Below are 20,227 nucleotides of genomic sequence, written 5' to 3'. Positions count from 1 at the left end.
TGCTTGTGCTCATCGACACCCAAGGAGGCACGGACAGGAAGTTGCAGCAAAGAGAATGAGGGTTTAGTTTTAGGAAGCGGGCCGTGCCCGGAGACACAGGGGAGCTAAGGCTCAAAGACGTGGCTCCCTGACAGATTCCCGGGGATGGGTTACACAGGGGAAGGTCACTAACCGTGGTGACTAAGGCAGGTAGGGCTGTGGTCAGGGACATGCTCTCTCCTGATTGGTTGGCACTGGGGTAGGTACCTGATTGATGCATCTTGTCCTGATGTCAGCCATGACTGCTTTTCTGGGCCTGGAGCTGAAATACAGCTGAGGCCTAGATGTTATGTCTAGTTCCACCAAATCTCTGTCTCTGGGGTCAACAGACCCAAAGCTTTGTTCTTACGATGAGTAGATGCTGATCAGAACCTCACTGTTCTGAGGGCTTCAGGATTAAGGGAGTGGGCATGCAAGGGAGAGGGAGGCAGGTGAGTCAGGGTGCTGGGTGAGGCCAGTTTGAATCAAACGGAAAGAAAGGGGAAAGGTCTACTTAAAAGATGAAGTTTCTCCCTGTTCACAAAGGGATTGGATAATGCTCAGTCACACAGGTCAGGGCAGCCTAGTGAATCTACCCATTCAAATGCGATTCTAATCCGGAAACATCTTCTCAGGCAGACATACCCAGAACCAATGTTTCATCTGGCCGGCCATTTGCCCTCTCAAATTGACATAAAATTAACCCTCACACCTTCCTTCAGGCCAATGTTCCTTTTATCTGTATCGCTAATAAAACATGTTCTATTTGATCCTGGAGGCTTGCCCTTCCTTGAATTAATTTTGGATACTATATATGGTATTGTTTATTGTTCACTCATATTGTTCATACTTTCTCCAATTGTCCATCTGATGGCTCGTTTAAGTAACATGTCCCTACCCCCACTTTACATACTGGTTTTTGTGTATTGAGTGTATATTTTGAAGAAAGGCGAACTATTTACGTCAAATGTATGTCCTCTAGTATTTGTGTTCCAGAGCTCAAGGAATGCTTCTGAGTGAGTATCTGTAATATCTACCCTCAGGCAAAAACAACTGACACTGCTCTGTGACTCCGCTGGTACACTGCTCTAATGCATATGAAGCCACATTCCTCTTACTGACAATGACTGTTTACGAGGTGTGTCATTCAAGATGAAAGGTGCTGAACGTAGCAAACTGCTGGTCTGGTTCCCAGTTCCAACTCCTGACCGCATCACCCTGCTGCTTACACGTGCACTGCTCCTTCTCCCGAGATAACTGGCGCTGACACCACCTTATAAGCTTCCTGCTACCTTCTTTCTGCCACACTCTTGGAAACCAAAAAGCCCTTAGGAGCACCCAAGGGATTTCACAGGTCTGTGAGAACTACCTGTTAATTGGGCTTGGTTATTCTGTAGGGATATCATCCAACATAATACATACTTAATGGAATAACCGGCAGCATTAGCCAGTTCGGAGCCCTCGGGGCTGAGCTTGCCAGAGGAAAGCACCACACCCTGAATAAGCAAACAGAGTGGGGATCCCAGAGGGGGATGAATTTACCCAGAATGCTCCTCAGTGCAGCCCCAAGGTTTTTACTGAGAGTCTTCTATGTACAGAGTGTAAGGTCAGAGACTGTTTGCATACAGGCAGGAAAGACAAGCTCTATAACTTTAATAGATGCTTTTTAATCAAATTCCATGAGCTAAGTATCAGCCACAAGACAAACAATCCAGAGAAGAGAACTTGTCACAGTTGAATCCAGGTGTGTGATGCAATTCATACAACTACCAGTGTGTCCCCAAATAATGCCCTTTTATCTCCCACATAAACACATGCCAACAAGGACTAGACCTTCATCTCAAGCCAATATCAAGGTCAAATGCTAATACTACCATCTTAAAGATGGCCATTCCCTGATCTGGAAAATAAAAATGTGGTTCTTTTTGTCGAGGGCCACTGTCTCCAGGGTGTGTAGTGTGACAAATGGACAGGAAAACAAGAAGGTTCTGCAAACAGACAGCGCAGAATAACCCACCTGTATGACCCCATTTCCAGTCACAGTTATAAAGTTTTCTTCTTTAAAGTACAGATGTATGATCAGAACCAGTCTTCTGAATGGAGGGAGTGATATTCATTTGAAATATAATTTAAGGGATGCCAATAAAAGGGATGCTCAGTCCCAAATGTTTTCTCCATATCCATGTCACAGTGCCTGATATCCAATATACACTCTTGGGAGCTAGGGTACCTCCCAAGTCTCCATCTCCCATAGTTTCAATGACAACAGTGCTGCACGAGCATGTTAATCAACCCTATCATCTTGTGTAGGATTTTCCTTGGCTTCATGCGTCCTTCCCGAGTCCTAGGAGTTTGAGTTGAAGACAGGAGTAGGGAGGACACAGCTAAAACATGAGATTTTCCTTGGGAAGGTCTGAAAGGTGAAGATACCTAGGAAGAGGAGGCCTCATATGTTTCAGGCATTGTGACATTTTTTCTGGTTTCAGGATAAAGACATGTTTAGGGGTTCATTTTCTGGCCTGCCAGAGAGAGATGGGAAAACGTCAAAAATAAGCTACTGAATTCATCATTTTTGAAGATCGAAGTAGTTGTAACTGAAGCTTTCAAGCATACACTCATATACACCTCCTCCAAGGGGAGCCTAAAAGCTGACTTGGGAGGAAGCCCCTCAATTCCTATATTCTTGACTGTAAAGAATAATCAGCTCTATCTGAGAAGGTGTCCTCCTCAACTGAGTACTCAGTTGCTGGGAACTGCCCTAACTTGTTTCAGAAGCTGTAACTACCACCACCACCACCACCCCCCCACCCAACCATGACTAAGGCTGAGTGGGCAACCTTTGGACCATAAGCCACTAAGGAGACAAAGCTTATCTCCCTGGCAGGGGCACCACCTCTGCTTCTTTTACTTCACCCTGTCTGGCCCCCAGTGCTTGATTGGTTAGCCAATGACAGGTAAGATTCCTCAAGGGAGTGACAATCTAAGATAGGCATGATCACAGGGGGCCCCAGGGAAGGACTTGGGGGGCTATAGGAAAAGGGGGTGATGGACCCTCACCCCTCGCCTTTGACATAGCCTGAGTCCTCATTCTGTCTGCAAGGAATCTCCTAATCTCTTGGCTGCCTTACTTCCCCTGCCTGACTGAAGCCTGAAACAATGTTGGAGGTGGGTGCTGCCCTGTGCTGGAAAGGGCGGGTTCCCTAGGGCGATCAGACCTGAGAAAGAATACATAAAATCCTATGAAACCTGCTCTGCTAATACCCTCAATTTAAATAATAAGAGTCCAAGCAGGAAGTGAGTTTGTTCCCCAAAGTTTTATGGCCATTTAACTATATCTGACCCTGACTCAGAATAAGCCCTCAGAGTTCTCTGAATGTTATCTATTATTTAATCATTTCTGCCTGACAATGATTGATGAACTTTATTCCTGTGCAAATTGAACCCAATAAAAGCTTGTTAAAGCAAGGGTCTGGGCACTCTCCTCTTGAGAGAGAAGCTGCGCTGGTCCCTTTTCCTCCACAGGACTCGGTAGTCTGTGTGAATTTCTCGTATCTCATGCACAATGTCTCGGACCCCACATGCTGGGGTCTGCATCACTCATTGTGGGCTGTGCAGGGGTCAATACTCATGGAATGATAAGCAGGAAGGAGGCAAGCATCTATCTAGTAGCCAGATCAGCCAACACAGACGAAGAGTCAGCTAGATCGTGCTAATATCCTTGGATAATGTTGCCACCTAAATGGAACCCAAGAATTCCTGCAATGAACTCAGTCCTTTACTGAAACGTCTTACTATAGATCCTTAAAACTCAGCATCACATTCTCTTCAGGATCCAGTGCCACTGAGATGTGTGTACCACAAGTACTGTGGGCACAGTGACTGATATCTGTTAGTGGATTCGTTGTAACTAGTTGATTGACTCTGGGCCCAGGAATCCTCTGACCTCTAACCTTAGGCTCACCATTGGTTATAAGACTGGTGTCTCGAGTTTACCTTAGTATGCTGCAATGACAATCTGTTTCTCAACCTATCTATCCATCCATCTCTCTCTCTCTCTATCCTATCATCATTTAACCATGTATTCAACATTTGCTATTTTTTTTTTGTCAAAAAGAACCATGCTTTCAGATTCAGGAAAACTCTCAAAATCAATTTTATTTCTCTTGCACTTGGAAAATTAATTTTAAATTATTCATGTTAACACCCTCCAGATAAATTGAACTGATCGAGTATTTAAGAAAAGCTTAGTAAAGTCAGTTTTTTACATGAATGGATTCTGTTTTTAAATATTAACCATTTTCACATTAACCATTGCTTTTTGACTATGTAACCATCTAATCAACAACCACAAGAATCATTAATAAGAAAAAAGTGAATTACTAAAATGTTAACCTTATAAATCATTTTTTTAACTTTTGTTTATGGCTATCTGACTTGCTAGATATCTAAAGGAGCTTTTCTGCTATATAGCATTCAAAAAGTGCTGGGCTAGATAGTTTTAAAAAAAACACCTTTTTAAATGCATACCTAAGCTTACAGAAAAATAAGGGAAGTTCTCTGAGGCCAGTAAAATAAGACAGAGGGAAGCCAGAGAGGCAGTGAGCCCTGAAGCTGGCATCCATCACCCTGAAGGCTCTGCCACATGCTCATGACTTTGAGCGTTGGCCCTACCTTCAGTGACCATGCACTTTGCCCTCCAAATCGCAGTGCTTATGAAGTGAAAGGTGGTGATCTTAAATATACACTGAAAATTCCACTCCCCCATGGGGCGGGGAATGCCTGGAGATACTGTCACTCCATCCCAACAACAAGGAGATGCTTAGCATCGTACAAAATCATGGCCTCATCAGACAGTGGACGTCGCACGGCCAGAAAGTGAAATTTCAAAGAGTAAAAAGTATGCCCCCAGTGAGAGTCAAGGCCCATGAATTTTATTTTATTTTTTTTATCTTTGATGGTGCATCAGAAGAAGAGGTGGCTGTCACAGAGTGGGGAAGAAGAAATTTTTTAAAAATTTCTAAAGGCTGGGTATGCACTAGTGTATCAGTTTAGAATAACTGGGGGCTCCAGACACAAGGGGAATTTGTGCCCATTCCCAAGCTCTTCTCCATGGTGTGCAGGATCAAAAGGCTGAAGAGAGCACCTCTTGGTGGCAGAGGGTGCAGGCGTCACAGCCGCTGTGCCCTGAGGCCCCTCTCGTGGGAAGCAGAAGTCTTAAGCTGGTGGCAAGAAGCAGCGAAGTGTCTGGCACCCTGTACTGCTGCAGAAGCAGACGCAAAACCATGTCCCTCTGTAGGAAGAACAGCACACTCTTCCTCCCACATTCAGTGTTCAGGCAAAGATATACTGTTTCTGGGGGAAGGATAGAAGCAATACCCCCTGCCCCCACCCCGGGGAGAGACAGGTGAAACTCTTTGTGCCCAAATGCCGCACCAAGGGAAAGCAAATATTTGCTAGCACTTGGGGAGAGGCAGGAACCCGTCTGGACAAGGGAACCTGTCCCTGGAGTCCAGCTCATCCGCCTCGCAGGGCACAGAGCAGGATGGGACAGGGTGGAGGGTAGGCTTGGAAGAAGCAGAAAGAAAATACCCAGCATAAGGTTAAAAACTGTGAGAGAATCAAAATTATGGAACCAGAGGCAATGGAAGACAAGCCAACGAACTTGAACAACAATGAAATGAAATTGTAAACATGAAAAATCAAAGTTATATGTTCAATTCAATTGATAAGCGGCAGAGGGATACATGACTGTTTAGCTGGTGGATACCCAGCAGGAGAGAAAAACTAGTGTGGCGTACACCATGTCTGGGAACCTCTCACACCGAGCAGCCGCTGGCCCTGCCATCAACACGGCCACGTGCAGCAGGCCAGCCCACAGAAGGAGGTGGGAAGCCACCTACCATGTAAGTGCCAGGGTTTTCGTTCCAGCATAATTCACAGAGAGAGAAACTTTGGAACAATTTAAATTTCAGTTCACAGAGGAGTCATGAATTAAGTGATCGCCATTTTAAAATGACATTAGGAATATGCAGTGACACGGGGAAATATTCATACAACTCTGCTCCAAAATGGGGGTAGCTTTATTTTTGTCTCCAATTATATAAATAAAATAAAATTATTTAGACAATTACACAACATAGAAAAAGTAAAGTAGTCAGAGTCATGTCAACACACAAAGATTAGGCACTTTTGATAGAGGTCTTCACAAAGTTTTTCCACATGTATGTTCAGATTTCTACACAGCGTCAACTGCCAAAAGCAGACTGCTGAACGGCTCGTCCCCACAGGGAGAAAAAAAGACAACAAATTAGTAAAGTACTTATTCATGCTTTTGGGAATGTGGGTGATTTTTTTTTCTTTCACTTATCCCTTTTTTATCTCATGTCTACAGATAGCATGATTACTCTATAAGAAAAACATCTTAAGTAACATAAATGCTGCACATGATTTGATATTGAGCTAACTTATGACTTTCTTTCATTGCTTTGAACACAGACTATAAAAAATAGACACATTCCTTTTGCAACATGAGAAATAACACTCATTAATCACTTTGCTGTATTCCCCTTAATGAAGACCTGCAAATGCACATGCAAGCAAGCGGAACTTCTATTGTGAGGCTATGGCAGGGTGCTCTGCAGAGGAGACGGCCATGACAGCGTTTAAAAAATAGGAGGGCAGAGAAAGCGTAGCAGCGGGGGAAGATTTTTACTCTGAACACCTCACAAGAGTTGTTTGAAGCTGATAGTGTTCTAACAATAGTGCAATAAGATCACAAGCCGCATCAGGAGACAAAAGCTAGTCATGGGCACATGACACGTGGAACACAAAGGAAGGGGAGGGTGAAGGTGCAGATCGGAGCGAGGGTGCAGACGTTGTAACATTGTTCCGACGTCCCCTTGGGTCTGCCAGGTCGTCACATTCAAATGCTGGTCAAGTCCAGCCACTGTGACCTACGCCTAAGCCTAGGATAGCCTCACCCAGTACCCCTGAGTTCAGCATTCAAAGATTTTGTCCACATGATTCTATACATGCACACGTCTAGTAATACAAATTGAGTAAACTCAGAGTTCCCCAAGGTCATTCACGTTCCATGGACAAGGCCTGAATGTCCCGGTAAGGTTGTTGATATGACGGTCCCGAAGAGAACGGGAGCTGGACTTGCAGAAAATGGAATGCCTTGGACCGGGCAGAGGAGGTATCGGACAGCGTGCTGCTGTGTTAATCCTGCCCCTGCTCTGCTGGTGGAGAAGCAGGACAGCCCGCTGCTTTAAATGGCTGGGGAGACCAGAACAGAGATAAACACTCGTTTGGATTCTACAAACACGTTTGTAATTTTATTATAGGAAAGGTTCGGGGGTTAGGGAAGGGAGGTGTAAACAATGGCAAAACACCGTCACTGTCTTCCAGAACCTTCCCATCGTCTGAGAGAGGCAGGTAGAAAGATGACAGCAAAACATGGTGGAGGTTTCTAAATGGCCGGATCGGTGGTAGAGACACAGGCAGAGGAGGATAAAAGGACAATCCCCTAGAGAGGGGCTGTGGTCACCAGCAGAGTGGCCGTGGACCTCACCACTCAAAGCAGCGTCTGTGGACTAGCATCGCCGGGAGCCCGTGAGAGATGCAGACACGCAGCTGCCACCCCAGAACCCCTGAATCGGAATCGCCGAGGGCGGGGCCCGGCTGCCACAGCTCTCCAGGCAGGAGTTACAGGCGCCACAGCTGGAGATGCAGCATTGCTCTGAAGTACGGACGCGCGTGATGTGAGAGGACACGATCCTTCCTGCTGTTCATTTGATAAGACCCAGTTTTAAAATCAGCGATTACTGTGTGCATGCTCATTAGAGAAAAATGAGAAAGTCTGGAGGAATACAAAACGTGAAAAGTTACCCTTATGAATTAGTCACAGTTCTCCAGTGAAACAGAACCAGTAAGACATACACATACACATATGCACATATATTCATATTGATTTCAGTGTACATTAGCTCCTGCCTTCTCCTCTATACGTGGAGGCTCGTGGAAGCTGGTAAGCCCCGGGTCTGCAGTGTGACACAGCGTGCTGCTAGAGACCTAGAGAAGCTGATGGTTTATTTCCAGTCCACAGGCAGGAAAAGAGCCAATGTCCCAGCCTGAAGGCTGTCAGGAAGAGTTCTCTCTTACTGAACAGAGGGCAGTCTTTTTGGTCCAGTCCAGACCTTCAACTGATTGGGTGGGGCCCACCCACATTAGGGAGAACAATCTGCTTTATTCAGTTTACTGCTTTAAGTGTTAATCCCATCCAAAAACACTTTCACAGAAACACCCAGAATAATGTTTTGCTACATATGTAGGCATCCCCTGGCCCAGCTGATACATACAATTAAACATTATACCTGAATGAACCTTGGTAAACATTTTGATTCATTTAACTTGCCACCTGCTGCGATTCAGCCCCGGGGAATGGGAATGCATGTAAATAAGGACAAAATTGTCTGGGTGCAGAGAGTCAGCTAAACCACCTTTGGCTCCTCTGCTCTGCCGCCATTGGAAGTAGGAGACAGGTGCGCTCACCTCCGAGACCACTTCTTTCTGTCCAGGTGAAGAGGGGTTTCATTTTCATGTATTCACCACGCACAAGAAGTTCAGGGTTTTCTTTCCCCAAAGCAATTTTTCTAGCCGTGGTGTGAAATATATCTCTGGCATGAACATCACCCTTCAACTCCATCTGAGCTGGAAATCCCACTTCTAATCTTCCTTCTGATTGAGAAACGACAGAGCGGGTTTGCGGAAATCACCGCCTGGCGGACAGCTGGCCGCCCTTCTGGGCACGGCCCTCCAGTAGGTGCAGCTTGTTTCTGCTCGTTCACCGAGAAGGGCATTTTCAAAATCCTAATGTGGACTGTAATTTGAAACAGAATTGCCCCTCTGTTGATGGAAAAATTTTGTCATGACGTTAGATTATAGTCTGTTTTCTCACATCACAATTGATGGCTGCGGTGACAGAATCTTATGAAAGGTCCGACACGAGTTTGGTTCCCTCTCCTTCCTCGGTGACCAGAGAGTCCTGGCAAATCCTGGGGTGCTGTGCGCCCTCACCATTCCCAGCCGACTCCTTCGACAGCATCACCTCTTCTCTAAATGTCATGTGTCCCAGCAGCGGTTTCCAAACCGCATCAGCACGTCGGAGGCACCTGGGAGCAAGAGAGATACTGATGTTTGGTTCCCATCCACAGAGATTTCGCTTTCATTGTTCTGGGGATGTCATCTGGGCCCCGGGGTTTCTAAAAGCCTTTGGGTGACTCTTACGTGCAGCCAGCATTGTGAACCATTGCCCTAGGGACCTTGTTATTGCCAAGTGTGGTGATGCGACATCAGTGTCACCTGGGAGGTGGTTAGGAATGCAGAATTGGGGCCTGCCCCACACCTGCTGAACCTGAACCTGCACCTGCGTGTTAACAAGGCTGCTAGGTATTCTGCAGACCCATTAAAGGTTGCATATAACCCCATCCTATAAATTGGTTTTCCTCTTGGTATTAAAATCAGCCTTTGAAACAGGGAAACTCACTCAGGTAAAAGTAGTTATTTGGGTTAATGAATTCTAACAGGTGTTCACAGCACCTTTTGATTAAGTCAAAGCAGGGAAAGTTCTGCTTATGGAACTTCCTGCATCTGGAGGAAGCTGGGTAGGACAGAGTTACGGCCAGGAGCATTCTTGGTTCCTTGAAATCCCCTCAGCCGGGTAAATATGCCTCCGCGGTCCCCCTGACCCTGCGCCCGTCCCTGCCTAGGCCCCCGGACTCCGAACGCACGTCCCGTGTGTTCTCCGGAGCCTGGCCTGCACGCAGGTTTGCGCTTTAGGCAAGCAAAATGGCAATGTTCTTCTGGGTCCCAGTAGGAAAACATGTAAGGAATGTGTATTTTAAAGGCATCATCTCTCATTCAAGAAAAGGCTGCAACAGGAAAATATTTGCCAAAAAAAGTAGGAAGAAACCTTCAAACAAAAACTAAAGGGTCAATTTTTGTTTATCATATTCTGAAAAGCGTCAGCCCAAGCTGGGTTCAGATGGACACCTGTGGCCCTGATAAATTATTCACCCTCTGTGGGTTTGGTTTCATAACCAAATAAGGTGGGAATGAGAATACCTACCACTAGGGGCGTCGTGCATGGTGATGAAGATGCGACCTGTAAGTTTTCTGGCCTCGGTTTCCCGAGTGGGAAAGGAGGTCATGATTCTCACCTCGGGATTGCTGTGAGCACGCGACAACGTGTGCCGAGTGCCTGGCTCGCAGGGAGTGACCGGCACACGGGAGGTGAGTTTTCTGCATCGCTAGTGGCAGGAAGCGTGCTGAGAGCGGTAACGACAGTAACGGCAGCCGCAGTCGTCATCCAGCGTTGGTTTGCGCCCCTTTTTCTCCTACGGGGCCAAGTTTGGCAGAGAGATTAGGTAACCTGCCGACACCCTTTCACAGCATCCTCCTTTCAAATCCTACTGGGAGTCTTGTCCACGGGGGCGGGGGGGGGGGGAATGTCCCAGCAAAGGCATTACCTTCTTGTGTGTATGGTGGTGTGTGTGTGTGTGTGCATGTGTGTGAGAGAGAGAGAGACAGGGAGAGAGGGAGAGAGAGACAGAGACAGAGAGAAGGAGAGACAGAGGGAGAAAGAGAAAGAAAGGAAGAGAGAAACTTGGGTGCACCTTTCCATATTCCATGCCCTACTCCTCGGAGATTCTGAAACACTCCGTTGGCCCAGCGACATCGACTTGCTCCCCAGGAACTGCTACAACTACAAAATACTTGCTGTGTGATTGATATTATTGAATACACTAATGCCATTGTCTTTTACATTAAAAAATGAGGTATTACCTCCATTTTAAGGAGACTGAGAATGAGAAAAAGTTAAGCTCCTCGTCCAAGGTCACCAGGCGGTAGGTGGCAGAGCCAGACTTTGAACTGGGACTGCTCTCCAAAGCCCAGGCCTCTCTCATATGTCCTCATCCAGGTGACATAACCCAGGGTTGGCAGGCAGAGATGAAGTTACTTTTGCATCAGACTACTATTCTTCCCAACTGCTCTGGGAATGAGAAGTCAGTGCACTGGGCCTTGCTCTAAGGAACACACTCAGAGCTACTCACTGGGCTTCTGTGCAGTAGACACTGTATTAGTTCTGTTTCATTGGGTCCTCACAGACTCTGGGACGTTGGCATTATTCACCCCATTTAAAAGATCAGGAAACGAAGATCAAGTAACTTGCTCAAGGTCACATAGCGACCAAATGATGAACTAGAATTGAACGGGGTCTCTCTGACTCCGCAGATACACGTTAAACTTTTCCGAAATCATTTCTTCATGATTGGTTTTATAAACAAATCTAAAATACAGGGTGGGGCAAAAGTAGGTTTACAGTTGTGAGGACAGAGTTTCTTCTTTTTTTTAAAAAAAAATCTTCACCCAAGGGCATGCGTATTGATTTTAGAGAGAAGGGAAGAGAGGGAGAAAGAGAAAAAGAGGGAGAGAAACATCGATCAGCTGCCTCTCCTCTGCACCCGACCAGGGGCAGATCTACAACCTAGGCACGTGCCCTGACCCGAAATTGAACCCATGACCTTTTGGTGTACCGGAGAACAATCCACCAGCTGAGCCACACTGGCCAGAGCGATTTTTGTATTATGTATGAAATGTTGTACTATTTTCCACAATAATGACCGTAAACCTGCTTCTGCTCCACCCGGTCTGTGCAAAAGGCCAACATATGTTTCCAAATCAGAAGATTGGCCCAAATATTGTGTCAGTTGGCTTTCCTCCAATGCCGTTTACCCTTCCTTCTTAAAAAGATCTAAAAAAAAAAGTTTTTCCTTTTTTGTTGTTGTCAATTCCATAGCTGCCACAGGCAAAGAAATGAAAATAAGGATTCAGAACTTTTCCTGGGGGGTGAAGGCACAGAACACTCGGAGTATCCACTTGGTTCCCTGAGCTGACAAGCTCAGCCTATGAATGGGAAGATGCTAGTTATCTAGAAATAGACTTGGAGGCTTGATTTGGGAGTTTTGCTTTGTTTTTTAATCCACTGAAATGGACAATACCTACCATTATTTCTAGTTACAGGCCACTTCTGTGCCCTGTCCCAGCAGAAATGTATGTGTCTCAGCTAGGGTGGCTGGGAGCAAACTTCGCTGAGTGAATTAATGAATGCACAAATGAACAGGCAACAGAGAATCAAGCCATTGGACACTTTTGGGGAAGTGAATTCGGATAATGCAAGAGAAGCCAGAGGTGCCCAGAGACCTGATAAACAAACTGACCGCACACTTTGCCCAGAGCAGACTTACCGCTCTCTTCACTTTAGTTTACTCTAGGTTTCTCTCAGAGCATTGAGGGCAGAACAGATTTTTGTAATCCCAAATGTCAGGGAGCAGAGCCAGAAGATGCAGTATGCTGAAGACAGCATATTCAATGAGTTTCTGAATCCTATCACAAGCCTCTGAACTCTGATCTTCTTTTTCTTCAGGAAGAAGTGCCCTCCTTTATTTCTCTCTCTGTCTGTCTGGCTTTCGAGTCAAAGAGATTGTAGCCGATGGCGTGGTGTAAGTGTGCATGCGCGTGGGTGTCTGATCCCTGCAAGTTAAGGGGCCAAATAGGAAACTCACCGCGATACCCCGGGACCCGCCACACGTCAGAGAAGATGCAGGAATACCTGTGCTTGTTGCGTGTGTGGCCACCAGGGGGCCCCAGCAGCAGGCGATGTGAGCTGGGAATTGGGTAGCTGAGGCGGCCTCCCTTTGTCTGCACCCCAGGTGTGGGCTCCTTTTGTTCAGAGGCAGGGCTGCTGCTTGCAGCGTCAGAGCTGTCTGCGGGGCGGCCCCACCCGGGATGGTCTGTCCACCTCGTCCAGGGGAAAGGAGTCTGTCTAACTAGAGCTTCTGCCTCTAGTTACGCCTGGCGTTCCCCCAAAGAGCCAATGCTTTCTCTTGAATGGGACAAGGCATCTTTGTGCTTAGAAACACGGCTGGAACTACAAAGGGAAATATTTCTCACTCCAACAGAGAGTGTATCGATGTTGGGAAATTGATGGCCAAAGGACCAATTTTCAGGGGAGAGTGGAGGATTCGCCATAAAATATTTAAAGCTAGTTGACAAACAGCCCCACTAGTCTCCTGTGAGTGCCAGCCACTGGATTTATCTTGAAAGTGAGGAATATTTCATTCTGTGCTTAGCACAGAGGAAAGGCGTGACCTTCACAAAACACCCCAGAGGGCCCAAGGCCCGGGAGCCCAGCTCCAGCCACAGTCCCCGCGTTCACCCCTCGGTGTTTCCATGCCTGCTTGTAAACTTCAAAGGAACAGCGAAGCAAAAATAAACAAATTACAGTAGCATTAGAGCTACTCTGTAAACAGTCAAGTCCAGGAGTTGTAACAGCCGGGGATGGGGGTGGGGAGTGGGGACCGCAAGCATGTGCACCATCACAATTTTATTCTTCTGTTTTCACCCCTTCTGTGCACTGTTTGTTGTTCACAGCAAAGGAGCGTCGTGACACACACACCAACTTCTTTGTGCCCCGGATCCGCTACTCAGATGTGACATGTAATTGGCGTCCTTCAGAGCCATGTACGGAGCACCTACTGAGCGCCTATTGTGTGCAAACCGTGGTCGAGGACACAAAGGCCGGCCGGACAAGGATTCAGCCCCCCACCCCACCCCTGGAAGCTTTGAACGGAGTAAGGGGATAAAATACATTCCAGAATTACCAGTAAAACGAGACAGAGCATCTGCCAATTGGGGAGTAGAGAAAGCACGAGGGGAATTCAACAGGAGAGCTGTGGTCTGGCTTGGGGGCCAGGGAGGATTCTCCTGAAGGTGCCTTCCATGGAAACCTCACCATACAGAGGGCGCCAGGCAGGGGGGATTCGGGAAAGGGCTGGAGCTGCCAGCCTCAGGTGGGATGGGTGCAGTGAGAAGGGGCTGCGTTGGTGAAGGAGAGAACGGGAAGTGAGTTTGGACGGGGAAGGCGGGAAGACTTTAAATGCTGAATTGGCAGGAGAGCTCAAGCCAATTGTAACTTCCAACCCTACACAGACCAAATCATCCACATGACTTTTTTCCGCTCATAAGTCTTTTAAGATTGGAAGAAAACAGGTATAAATGTCTTAAAAAATTCTTTTCGAACAGACTTAAGATCTTTGTAGCACCTATATGCCCCTTTCCCATCGGCGAATAGGCATCACCTAGAATTAATGCCATACATGAATGAGTAAAATATGTGAGCTTTTTTTTTTACTGTTTCTTTTGGAGAAATGCTTCGGGAGGTCCACAAACAGGTTCCTGAGCCTCTGGAGAAGGTGGTTAGCATCTTGTTTCAGCCTCCTCCTGCTCCTTTACTGATAGTAAACATTTGCAAGGAGAGGCAAGAGCTTATGCCTCTGAATCTAAGGAAAAGATGGTAAGCAATCAGCCTGCTGAGTTTTCCCCACTGGTTATGGCTTTAATGATCCAAGTTGCAGATCAACCTTCAGATGTTAGTTCTGGACCTGGAGCTGTTCACGTGTTCTTCGAAAGAATGGACTTCAGAGTTGCCACCCACACCTGCCCGCGTGCTAAGCCTCCCCAGTCATCCCATTTCTCTTCAGCAATTACGTTTGTTATCTTTATGTCTTTCTTCTGGCCTTTGGACCCAGTGGGAAAACACTAGTCTGTGTTATTCTACATCTGCACGTCACAGGGTGCCTTAGCAGTGCCTTCGCAGCAAGCACCCCCTCTTTCCTGTCAATTAGGGGTAATAAAAATAATCCACTTCACAGGGCCACGCTGTACTTTTTCCAACTAACAACACTACAGCTCTATAAAGGTAACTATTGTCATCCGGACTGCAGAAATAGAATCTGGCCTCCCTTTGTGAGACTTTTGAGATGAGTAATGAAACCTGTTGCTCAATTTGGGCCAAGAAAGATACTATAACATCGGGCTGAAGATTAGACATTGCCCCCTCATAGAACAAGTCACTGCTGATTATTTGTCTCCGGATGCAATGGAGAAAGCAACACTGCAAACTGTGGGTCCAGCCTAGGCTTTACGTCAGGTACACTGTGGCTTCCCAATGATCAACTCACTTAACCTTCACGACACCCTACGTAAGAGGACTTCGGTGGCAGGTGGAGAAACTAAGGCTCAGTGCATGGAAGTCATTCGCTCAAGATCACGTTGTTAATAAGGGCCAGAACCAGAGTTTGAAACCAGATGTTGTCTTCTCTAAAACACAGATGGTGACAACCAGGTGACAGCCGAGTTACATTGCTGCCCATCTAAAGATCTGGAGGGACACATCGATTTCTTGTCAAGCAAGTAGATGTTGTCTTTGATCAGTAGAACTCTGGGAAAACAGGAAGTTCCATCCTGACAGAGAGGTCAAGGTTGTGGTGGGCCATTTGTCCCTGAAAGGGCTGGCTCCAGCTTAGGCTGCATCAGGGCTGCATGGCACAAAAAGAAGAAAAATGGGGGTGGGGGCAGTGAGTGGCTGCACTAAAGAGAGAGAGAGCCCTGGCTAGCATAGCTCAGTGGGCTGAGCACGCACTGCGAACCAAAGCATCGCAGGTTCGATTCCCAGTCAGGGCACATGCCTGGGTGGCAGGCCACAGCCCCCAGCAACCGCACATTGATGTTTCTCTCTCTTTCTCCCTCCCTTCCCTCTTTAAAAATAAATAAATAAAAATCTTTAAAAGAGAGAGAGAGAGGGAGCGCACACACCTTATTGGGAAGATAGACTGGGATGGCAGCCTGGAGGGAATTTTTTAAAAATACTTTAAATCAACTGGAAAATGTGACATGGGTGCATAGTGTGATTATTCAACGTTTATCATTCACCACGTGTTAGGTGCTCGGTCCCTGTCGCCCCCTAGGTCTGGCGGCTGCTGTTCCCATGTCACTCCTAATCATTTTTAAACTGACTATGTCCTTTTAACAATATTTTTTAAAATTGAACTTCCCCAATGTGAACACTCTCCACTTTGCTACATAATGAGAGTACTTTCATTCCTTTAATGTTTGCTTTTGCCTTTGATCTAACAATTTCTGTTCACATTTCACAGTTTTCTGTTGCTTCAGGATTGAAGGAACCCATTACCCTGCTGGGAGCTTGAAATAGACTTAAAAAAAAAAAAGCCCCGCATGGTATTTCCTCCCAGTGAAATTAATTTAGGTTTAAATACGGGGGGAGAGGGATACACCTCGTGCTCCAGTCTCTGCCTGGCTCGTGCACCTGAGCGGTTTCTCATCCTGAAAGGCACAGTCAGACCTGCGGAGGGCCAGTCTTCTGTCTTTTGTGCAGATTCTTTGCAAGACAAAGTCAAAGAACCTCTCTCTCTCTGACACCCTGCTTTGTGTGGGCATGATGGCATATTTGGGCCATCTTTATTTCTTTGAAGGCCAACCCCAAACGCCCCATGGGCCCATCGGGCACTGCCCATGGCTGGGGTACCTAATGCAGCTGGATTATTTTGCTGGGTGTTTTGAGAGTGTTTTAGAAAACTTACCTTCTTGCAGGGCTGGGACCATCAGCTCCAGAGCAACAAAGGACAATTTGAAGGGGAGTGGAAGGAGCGCTCCACAGTCGCTTGGCACCCCAGGCCCCCTCCTGCCTAACCGCATGTCCTTAGTGACCCCGCCTGCGCCCTCCCTTTCCCACCCTGGCCCTCTCGCGGCTCTCCTGAGTCTGGCCAGGCGCAGAGAGCCCCAACACCTTCCCCCCACTCCTCACTGCCAGTCGCCTTCGAATCCGTGGAGCGGCGCTGCGCGCTCGCCCCGCGCCCTGCGGCGGCCTCCCCAGCACGTAGGGACCCGGCTCCTCGGTCCAGTGTCCTCCCGCCGGCAGCACGCAGTCTCCCCCTCCAGCCCCTACGCAGGAGCTGTCAACCTCCCCGCAGCTGAACCAGCCCCCGAACTCCCGCGTCTCCTCTCCTTCCTTTGTGTGCGCGCGAGCGGAGTTGGGGCGGAGGGAAAAGGGGGAGGTCGCTCTGTCTGTCTGTCTCCCGCCGGCTTTGCCCGGGCTGCTTCAAGTGCCTCTGGGAAGGCAGGAGCCTAGCGGAGGGTGCGGGTAGCTGGCGGGGTGACTCGGGGGCGCCCCGGAGCCCAGGTCCCGGCCGTGCGCTGTGAAGTGCTAACCACGGCTGGGGCTCGGCTGGAGTCGCTATCGGTCCGCTCCGCCCGCCCCTTGGCCTCCCTCGCTCCCACCTACCTACCGCCCAACAGCCGGAGAAAAGCGGTGCAAAGGCGCGGAGAGGGACGGAAACCACAAATAAATAGCGGCGGCGGCAGCGCGTCATCTGGTGGAGCAGGAAGTGCAGGCAGAGTCCAGAGGCTGGTGCTTTCTGCGCGTCCCCAGGACTTTGCCATGGGCTGGGGGCCGCGGAGGCTGAGAGCAGCCGGGCGAGGGCAGCGGAGGCTGCGTCCGCACCGGGGCTGAGCGAGCAGCGACGCGCGGGGCGCGCGGAGATGGCAGCGTCCAGCAACTCCAGCCTGTCCGGCTCCTCCGTGTCCTCCGGTGAGTTTCAGCCTGTCGGGCGCGGCTGCCGCGCCGGGTCTCTCGCCCGCGCCCTGGGATGGATAGAACCTACCTGTGGCCGCCCTGCCCGCTCGATCAGAGTGACAGCAGGCGTCCGGTGTGACACTTGTTTGGTTTGCCAGCACCCTCGGTGCCCACACCACCTCTGTGCCTGACATCTGACAGCGCAGCGGTGGGAGAGCGGTGGCGCCCTTAGTGTGCGGACGCGGGCGTTCCGGGGATTTGGGGAGCAGCATGGAGAAGCGAAAGGAGCAGGGCAGGCTCGCACTTTCTGGCGCAGCTGGCACGGGGGCTGGTGGGGCGTGAAAGATTGGGGTGACGCCGGGCGCCCCGACCCGCTTGCAATGACGCTCCACTACGCTGGATGCCCAAATTCAAGGCAAAGGGGAGCAAACCCTCGCTCCTCGCGGACTTGATTTTCTTTGTTTGTTTCAGAAATTAGCTCCGTGGAGAGACACGCCTGGGGCATGGGTTTGAGATGGAAGTGATGAAGGGACTGTGTCCTTCTGGTCCTGCTTGAAGCCAATTAGGGAACGCGAGGTCGAGCCCAGCCTCTGACAATTTGCTTGGTTATACAAGTGCGAGTGTGTGTGTGTGTGTGTGTGTGTGTGTGTGTGAGAGAGAGAGAGAGAGAGAGAGAGAGAGAGAGAGAGAGAGAGAGAGAGATTTTCCCTGTGTGGCCTCTTGGAATACGCTCTGTAATCTCACTTTCCAGGCCCACATTTCCCACCCACCCCCAAGTGCACCCGAGCAAAGGAAGGTCTTCTTTCAGCTTTTCTATGGTTGATTAGAGGGTCTCATTGAAGAGAAAAAAAAATTACTAATGACCCTGAAAGAGCAGGAATCAATAGAAGCACCCCCCCACTGGTTTCTGAGTATGACAGGTTTCTAATCACAATGATGCATTAGGTAGAATTCCTCCACCTCTTAGGTCACTGAAAACTTTAATGACGAACCTTCAAGGGAAATCTGATAAGACATTAAGCGTGGTGTACAGTATTCAGGGCTCTTGAAGTCCTAATGGAAACATTCAGTATATTAATATTGTATTCATTCCTATTGTGTGTTATTTTTTATTACCCAAAATTAAACTCAAAGAAAGAAACACCTTGTTGGAGATATTGGACAGCCAGCCAGGCATTCAGGAACCGTATCTGTAGATGTGTGACTAATTAAATCATAAATGGAAGGTGAATTTGACGACGGTGCAATTGTGATGCGGCACAAGAGGATCACTTGAAAGCCATCTGTTATCTTTTCTGGCAGGTCGAGTTCCAGGGAAACGGCACTTCCTTGCTCGATCACTGCCGGCTAACCAAGAGCTCAGTGCTGTTAGACATACAGATAGCTCAAGTTTCTCATAGTAGCAGCCAATGGGACAGAACAGTCATATCTGATTAAGAACAGCAACAAGTTGACCGCCTGTGGTTTTAATTCTGAGAACTCAGCAAATGCTGCAGCTTATTTTTAGTACCCTCCACCCACTGGCTGCTTGCTTTTCGATTCATTTTGGTTGACTAACATTGAATTTGAAATGCAGTGATGTTGGCTCACGATTAGCATGTGGTTATCCCTCTCATAAAACTTCCCACTTGGAAAATCAACTCAAGAGGCGGAGGTGGCTAAAGGAGAGAAGGATGGGGAAAGGGCCGGAAAGCAGGCGTTTTGCATGATCCGCTGATGGCATGAGTTACAGGTGGTGTGGCATCTGAATTTTTGGGCCTTGGTGTAGCGTAAGAAGTCTCGTTGAAAAACCTAACCCAGCCTTAGGAAGAACACGTGGATTTGAAGCCGCAGTACTTACAGGCTTTAAATGATGGTAATTGCTTTGCAGACAGGCTAGCCATGCTTGCGATGGTTCCCTTTCTTGCTCAGCTAGCACTGTTTTAAACCCTAATGGAAACTGAAGAAACACATGAAAGCTGACATCAAAGAGTGGGCATGGGTATGTTACTTGATGGGAGTCAACCTGGGCATGAGCTTATATTGCCTAGTTCACCAATTAATCAGGCCCTTGGTCTTGAAAAATAATGAGAACTGTAGCTCTCTTTTTAAACACACTTCTCAGGGTGTGAATCATGAATAATTCAGATGACAGGAGCAATTCACACCTGTGAGAGGTGTTGGGCAGGAAAGAATAGAGCCCGTTTGTGGTGGCAGCTGGGTCCTTGCAGGCAAAGGTCAGAATCAGAGCAATGAGGGCACTCCATCAACCAATCACCGTTTTAGAGGGCCTACTACGTACCAGGCAGTAGGTCATAAACCTCGGCTTCAAGAAGGGCAAGCTGGAAACATAATTTGGGGATTCACTTCACCTCTGAAGTTCTGTGATTCTTGCCCTTGAGTTCTGGTTCCACCACTGACCAGTTGGGTAACTTGGGGTGAACTATTTAACTTCTCTAAACCTCGGTTTTCCACAAATGAGGCAAATGCTAATCATAGGGCCTGCTTCTTAGGAGTGTTATCGGGATTAAATGAGATGATGTGTATAGAGCATTTAACACAGGGTGTGACATGTAAGTACTTGATATGAATAAACTTTGCACTTTGGAGGAAGAAAAAAAAAAGGCAGTCACTGGCTCAGACTTCAGGTGCAGAAATAAGTCCAACACACGTAAAATCTGCCTCTTACACTGCATGTTATATTTGATCTTGAGTTTTGGGCTCCATTAAACAGGC

The 20,227-nt window shown here is 47.8% G+C and overlaps 1 protein-coding gene across 1 annotated transcript in view; it reads left to right on the top strand.

Moving 5' to 3' along the window:
* Positions 1 to 17,062: 17,062 nt before the first annotated feature.
* The window catches only part of CHN2 (chimerin 2), a 255,868-nt gene continuing 252,703 nt past the window's right edge, over positions 17,063 to 20,227 (top strand). Inside the window, exon 1 of the mRNA XM_045827988.1 lies at positions 17,063 to 17,527. Within this exon, the coding sequence (XP_045683944.1) occupies positions 17,479 to 17,527 (49 nt within the window). The 5' untranslated portion in view covers positions 17,063 to 17,478. The remainder of the gene's footprint in view (positions 17,528 to 20,227) is intronic.

The sequence above is a fragment of the Phyllostomus hastatus genome, unplaced genomic scaffold (assembly GCF_019186645.2).
Source record: "Phyllostomus hastatus isolate PE091 unplaced genomic scaffold, TTU_PhHast_1.1 phas_scaffold_78, whole genome shotgun sequence".
Lineage (NCBI taxonomy): Eukaryota > Metazoa > Chordata > Mammalia > Chiroptera > Phyllostomidae > Phyllostomus > Phyllostomus hastatus.
Note: the sequence above shows the minus strand (reverse complement) of the source record. Positions and strands in the feature narration are given on the sequence as shown.